We start from the raw sequence: 6,768 nt of genomic DNA on the forward strand, positions 1-6,768 counted from the left end.
CTTCTTCTTCTTCTTCTTCTTGTTTACTACTATGAGAAAAAGGAGCAGCGCATGAACCGAACGAAACACACGCGAATCGAACCGAGACAGTCGAACCGAACGGTTCGGACGGTTTTCAAAAACCGGTCCATCCCTAATATATACTGATGTTTTGCAGTGCATCCTCTCCATAGCAGCGTCTGGGTTCTTGGCTGTCTTACCGGGTGCCCAGGCGACGTGTGCGTAGCCCCATGAACACAGAACGAATGAGTTTCCCAAAAGAAGCGGCGTTGACTGGTTCGAGTTTCTGCTCCTGGCAGTGCAGCAGGTAGTGGCAGTACAGAGTGGACCGAGGCAGACTTACTCCTTCAGCCGTCTCATAGTTGTCCAGTAACCACTGTACCTGACACACATGCAAAAAAAGAGAAAAGAGAAAAGGAAAAACAGCTGGTGCGATTAGAAAAACCAGTCAATACCAGCAAGAAACATACAGCTTTTATTTACTTTATGATAAATAGAAATAATACATGCAGATTATATTTTTTTTTTAATAATTAGATCCTGACACAATAAATCCATTCACATTGACAGCTCGGTCATCCATTCAGGAATGAAAACACAAATACATCTGTTTGCGTGCCGTGGCATACAACTTTGGTATGCAATGAATCAATGACCTGAAATACTGATGGGATGTCGGCCAAACATGTTTTAGTTCATATTCCTTTCATATGGGAATCTGTATGATGAATTTGGGATGAGCTGTATCGAGTTGGGGCATTTCAAGCACTTTATAAATGCCCCTCATCGCATGCACTGCAATGACATGACAATGATGAGGTCATGGTTTAGTTTTTCTTTGAGGAGGAACGTTTTTCCACATTTGTGATCAGATTGTTCTCATTGACAAAACTCCACTATGACATCATCATCGATTGGTGTGCGCCATCGAAGGGTTGTGTGGATGGGAACGGAACGAGTAGAAACTCCTGCGCTTGGCGCCTCTGCATACCTTCTTGTCTGCCGACGGCACGCTACTCTCCTCGCCCTCTGTAATACTCACAGTGGCTGGGGAGGCGCGGGCGCTGTGTGAGTAGTTCTGGCTGTTCCCAGCCGCCCCTCCATTGCTGCTGCTGCTGTTGCTGTTGCTGCCACTGCCCAGCATGTAACCACCCTGGATCACATAGCTGCCTGCTGCGCTACCATTGGTGCCCGCCCCTTCCTCTGACCCGTTGGCCGTACCCCCGGCGGTCACTACAGTGGCCCCGCCCCCTGCCGCACTAGTGGGCTGGGCCACAAACATGGACACTCCCCCTGTGGTGCCTGCAGTCACGGCGACTGTCAAACTTGTGCCAGGGGATGAGGCCTGAGCGCCCGATGTTGGCTGGCCTTCGTAATACTGGGCAGCTGTGCTCTGGGTGTACAGGGGCGTCTCAGTGTAGGGGAAGTTGCTGGAGCGACTAAACAGGAGAAAATGAAAGAGTCAGTAAAATGTTTTTAGAGAGCGCAATCCTCTTTTGACATTTTAGGATGTTTATCAAACAAAGATTGATGCTAACATGGTGCTAGTGGTGTAGCTGCTGTCTCCTCCCTCCACATACTGCACTTGGTTGGCATAAACATGCTGCACCGGCACTGAAGCTAGCTGCTGCTGGACCTAAAGGGGGAGCACAACACAAAATTCATATAAATCCAATAACTCCATCTCTTTGGATTTCAATTCCTTCTGCTTACTTTCCATTTGAATGAAAACTGCATGTTTCTTGCACTCACACGCTATGTTCACTCAGTTTGAACGCAGCCCTTTCCCTTGTGTTTCCCTAACCTACTTGGTAAAGAACAGTCCAGAGCCCGCTGCTGCATGTCTGGCCTCCTGCCACCAAGCAGGGCAAATATTGAGGATCTCCTGTTTGATGATGAAGCTGCACCACGTCTACTGTTCTATCTCTGCCTAACCAGACGGCCTCCACTGAAACAGGAAGCTAAAAGTTCCACAGAGACAATGAGCTGACCAATACTGAGCCAAATAAAGAGGAAATTCAACATTTGTTAGCACTCCACTATATCTTAAGAACTGAGCTAAAGCTGTTATGTCTGGTTTATTTGTGCTCACATTTCTACACCTTTGGTGCGCTATTTTGACTTACTTCTTGTGTGATGTGAACAGGCTGTAGATTGGTGACACTGAGCTGTGTGTCTGGCTCAGTTTTGGCAATTTGAGAAGTGGCCTGCACCACCGACCTCTGTGGAGACAAAGATCCACATAAAACACAAAACAAAAATTAAACCAAAAATCCAGTTTAACAAGAATCTTTGTCTGTCGCATGCATTTTTCATTATGTCTTACTAAAAGATCTATCTGAGAATATCTCACCTGCTGGGCTGTCTGCACCTGCTGAACAACCTGTGTGGGAACTCCTGTCTGCACAACAGCTGGAGGTGGGCTAGAATCTGACACGCTGTCACTTGAGTGAAGAGAACCCTCTGAAACACAGATAACGAAATGTTCAACCTGGATGAGGTGTTCCTGTCATCTAGATATTTACTATCTCTTGTCTGATTCAACTGTTGTCTCCATCCAATTAAAAGTAGAGAAAGCAGTGTACCTTTCCTACAACCCATATTTAGGAGTAAAATCAACCAAACCTCCAAGACTGATGGAGTTGCTGTCTTTTAAATACAAAGGGCAGCAAATACCAAATGAAATGCATAAAAAGGACCTCAATATACATTTAAGTTTTGGTTGCTGCATGTTTCAGCGTGAAATTCCAAATAAAAAAAATGTTCAAAGCAACACAAAGAATAAAACAGAATTTTTAAACCCCTCTCAATCATAGGCTTTCAACAACTCCCAGAGGGGATAAAATTGTCGTATATTTAAGTTATGCTGATCACCTGATAGGCGTGACTGAGAATCGGGACCAAAATAATGAAACATTGATCATTGAGGCATTGATCATTCTGCATTTTTACTAGCTATAACTTAAAAACTGAAATATTTCAATTTAAATATTCCAGGTATTAATACAATTAATTCTAAAATAGGTCATTATTTGCTTTTATATTGTTAACATCACATCTCAAAATGAACAACTAAACTACAGCAGCTCACGTCCACAGACTGTATTAACCTCAATCCCATGGCATTGGGGTCATTTTAGTAAATAATGCTAAATGCTTCACCTGTGACTGTGACAACAATGTACTGAGGGGTGCTTTGAGCGTTTCCAGACTGCGTGGGGGAACCCTGGATCTCTGCCGTCACGTACTGCGTCTGTGATGCGCTCTGGGTTTGACTCCCTGCTGCAGGCTTCTGAGAGGCAACAGAGGAAGCCTGTTCGGTGGGAGCAGTTTGGCCTGTGGGCGTGACGACAGTGGGGGTAGCCACAGTAGTTTGAATCTCTGCCAGAAACTGAGGAGTAGTTGCAGGGCTGGAGGCAGAATCAGGCTGACCTGGTGTAACGGTCACAGCAGCCCCCTGGAGTTGGGCTGGTGATTGCAGCTCCCCTACATAGGCTGAGGTGGCCATCTCAAATGCTGGCAATCACCCTAAAGCAAAACAAAGCAACAAAAAACATATCCGTTGCTGGTTAATTATTAAATTTAGAATAACTGTGAAGCTGAGTAAAACACAAATATGATAATACCTTTACCATATCCATCTAACCTGTAGGATTATTTATCTACTTTTTCACATGTTGGGGAATCAGGGTTAGCTCTACATTCTTATTTGTTTACAAAACGCAAATGAATGAGACAGGCCTGATAGTACTGCAGTAGCTGACCTGTTCCCGGAGCAGCTACTAAACAAATGAGAGGGAGGAACAAGGTTGGGAATAAGCAGTTTGGTGTATCATTACCTGTAACCTGATCTCTCTGTGTAATGGCTTTCATTCAGTTTTGCATGTTACATAAGCTGGGAAAACACCTCGCTACATTCTCTTATTGTCAAATCATCCTGCTTTCACGATTTCTGTCACCGCATCCCATCGACTGTGATCAAGATTATTGCATCTCCTTACATTGCCAAGTAACATTGACCTATCAGCATTTACCAAGGTTTGCAGGGGAGTAAACACAAACAATAGCATTGATATAAAACTTTACTTTTCTCCAACCTACAGAGCAAGGTTTACCCAAACTCTTCATGGATAGTGAAACTAAGCTTCCAGTTCATGTATGACTTTGTTGGCTTTTGGATTGCTTATTCATTTACCAAAGTTCAATGACCACAAAAAGAGATTGAAACTATTATATAAAGGATGACGTTAAACTTCCTGAAAAGTCCACGTAAAGCCCCAACTTCAACTATGATAACTACGGTAAAGATCAGGCGTGAAAGTGTAGTTAACTTACAGGAACTTCATCAATATGTAAAATTAGGTATAAACAAACAGCCAGAATTAGTACATGTTTAGTACATGGTTTAGTTTATTTATAATTTTGTTTCTAATACCCTGTTTGGATAGAAACAGCCCATAAAAACCCACATAAGCAAATCTAATTCCTGTTTTATGTTCACACTAGAAAAAGCACAATCTAACAGGCATCTAAAAATACATATATATTCATGACGAATGATATAAATTGTCTGGAGCTTTTTGTCTGTCAGAAGAGCTTTAAAAATAACACCATGAATTTACCAGAACATACAGTCAGTGTAGATTGAAGAGAGAAAATTTGAAAATGATTCCCACAGCAGCTTTAACATCTGAGAACCATTGATCACTAACAACTATCAGATCTTATTGGTAAAATATATCTTTTTGACTATTTCTAAAAGCTTAGTAAATTCTACTGTTAGTTGTATTATTCTCTGTCTTAGATGAAGACAGCAGAAAGAAACAAACCCTTACAAATAGCCCACATGTTGCAGAATACACACCATAATGCTGTAGTCACTATTGTAAGAGGGGAAAAATAATACTCCTATATGCAGTATTTAAATAATATACTTAGAGCAGCCATAGTTAGAGGTAGTTGAAATGACAAAACTAATCATTTTACCCATTATTCATAATAGGAATATTCATATAGCAATAGGCGAAATATAGGTAGGATTTTAAACTACTTTTGCTCTTAAATGTCGATCAATCTTTCCAGAACGATGCCTCTGAGTCTGAGATGGGGTTTATGGTTATCTAACCATAAAAAACGCAATATCTTCAGGTTAAAGGTTTAGCTCTAAAAGGCAACCTGGTTCAACTTGAGTCTGGTCATTAACTGTTAATAAAGGAATACAGTGCATTCCTATAAGCTAAATCAGGGGTCTTCAACATTTTCCAGGCCAAGGACCCCCAAACTGATGGCGAGATGGAGCGGGGACCCCATAATTATATATATTGTATGAAATTGTGTTATATTAAACTGGTCCTATAGTCACTCTATTACAGATGGAATCATGTAATGAAAGTATTTCTGATTCCTGGTTGATGGGACAGGTGTTGTGAATGAAACGGTGCCCAGCTTGAAAGAGCTCCTGTGTGTCGCTGAATGTGTGCATTGATGACTGAAAGACATCTTCTGCCTCCATTTATCAGTTTCTACAGTGTGTTGAATTCATGTTAATGTGTTTTTAAAGACATTTCAATTAGTGGAAAAAAATTGCAAGGGGGTAATAAAAAAAAAAAAAAAAATCTTATCAACCAAAACTTCCCCGACCCCCATGCAGTACCTCCGTGGACCCCCTAGGGGTCGCGGACCCCCTGTTGAAGACCTCCGAGCTAAACACCTGCATAACGCCCTCCTTAGCCACGCCCCTCACACGTTAAACGTCTGCCACCTGCTGTCTCAAATTTCACTCATATCTCATTCCAACGCTTTCCGAGCCCAGGCGCCAGCATAAACAGAATTCAGTCATTAGATTTATATACCACTCTCATTTAATTTCCCTATTGGCCTGTACACGTTATCAAACCAATATGTTGTGTGACATGATGAGGTTTCAACATACCGCCTCGTGGACAGCATACCCCGCAATATATACAGACAGGCTTTATTTCTGGTTATTTGATAAGATATATCAAAGCTGTAAACGGAACAAAATCCTGTCGTGACAGCTTTCTAGCAGGGTAACTGGAGCAGCAGGCTAACTGGTCTCTACAACAACCGCCATTTTGTACCTTTTGCATTTGACATCGCCATAACAACGGCCCGCTTGACTATGCATCTGTAGCTGCGCCGTCATGGCAAGCAAGAATCCGTGTCATTCGAGGGAGATGTACACACTAACCGCCGCGGTTAACTCGTTACTCGGCCAACGGCTAGCTTTAGGCTAACCTCGCTAAGAGACTCCCGTTATGGCTTCTGTAACAACAAGGAAAAGGCAAACGCACAATTCAGATTGAACCCCAGAGGGAAAAAAATGTTTTAATTTACCTAGATCTTCACGTCCGATTCCACGTACGTTTGCCCCCGAAAGTGAAATATCTTCTTTTTATTTTTATGGTGGATTCAGTTGTTGTTGTTGATTCTCGTTGCTGGGTTCTTGTCGCCAGGGCTACCGTGGCTATGGCGCTTCGTCCTCACCAGGGCAACTGTTGCTACCCACCCGCTGCCTCTCCTCCCCCTTCTGCACGCTGATTGGCTGAAGCCAACCAAATGTTGTTAAAGTCACAGCAGCTGCAAAAAAAGAAGAATAAAATTTCACAAAGCACCCCACGCCCAAATTATCATTATTAAGATATCTTTTTTTTAGTGAGCAGGTTCCAATAAGACAGATGAATTGATTCAAATAAATAACAAAATAAAATAATACATCTACAGACATAGTTTTAAAGCTTATATTTG

General features: G+C 42.3%; 1 protein-coding gene across 8 annotated transcripts in view; it reads right to left on the bottom strand.

The window, feature by feature from the left end:
• Positions 1-6,523, bottom strand: part of LOC107091170 (MHC class II regulatory factor RFX1-like) — a 15,996-nt gene extending 9,473 nt beyond the window's left edge. For 2 of the 8 annotated variants that reach the window (XM_015384951.1, XM_015384946.1), the window contains exons 1-7: positions 6,358-6,523; positions 3,163-3,528; positions 2,354-2,463; positions 2,127-2,222; positions 1,539-1,636; positions 1,043-1,439; positions 201-382 (exon numbers count right to left, since the gene is read on the bottom strand). In XM_015384951.1, the coding sequence (XP_015240437.1) occupies positions 201-382; positions 1,043-1,439; positions 1,539-1,636; positions 2,127-2,222; positions 2,354-2,463; positions 3,163-3,508 (1,229 nt within the window). In that variant the 5' untranslated portion in view covers positions 3,509-3,528; positions 6,358-6,523. Of the gene's footprint in view, positions 1-200; positions 383-991; positions 1,440-1,538; positions 1,637-2,126; positions 2,223-2,353; positions 2,464-3,162; positions 3,529-6,101; positions 6,286-6,357 lie in introns of all 8 variants that reach the window. The other 6 variants (XM_015384948.1, XM_015384943.1, XM_015384950.1 and 3 more) reach the window with 5 other exon arrangements.
• Positions 6,524-6,768: the final 245 nt, after the last annotated feature.

The sequence above is a fragment of the Cyprinodon variegatus genome, unplaced genomic scaffold (genome assembly GCF_000732505.1).
Source record: "Cyprinodon variegatus isolate N-32 unplaced genomic scaffold, C_variegatus-1.0 Scaffold327, whole genome shotgun sequence".
Lineage (NCBI taxonomy): Eukaryota > Metazoa > Chordata > Actinopteri > Cyprinodontiformes > Cyprinodontidae > Cyprinodon > Cyprinodon variegatus.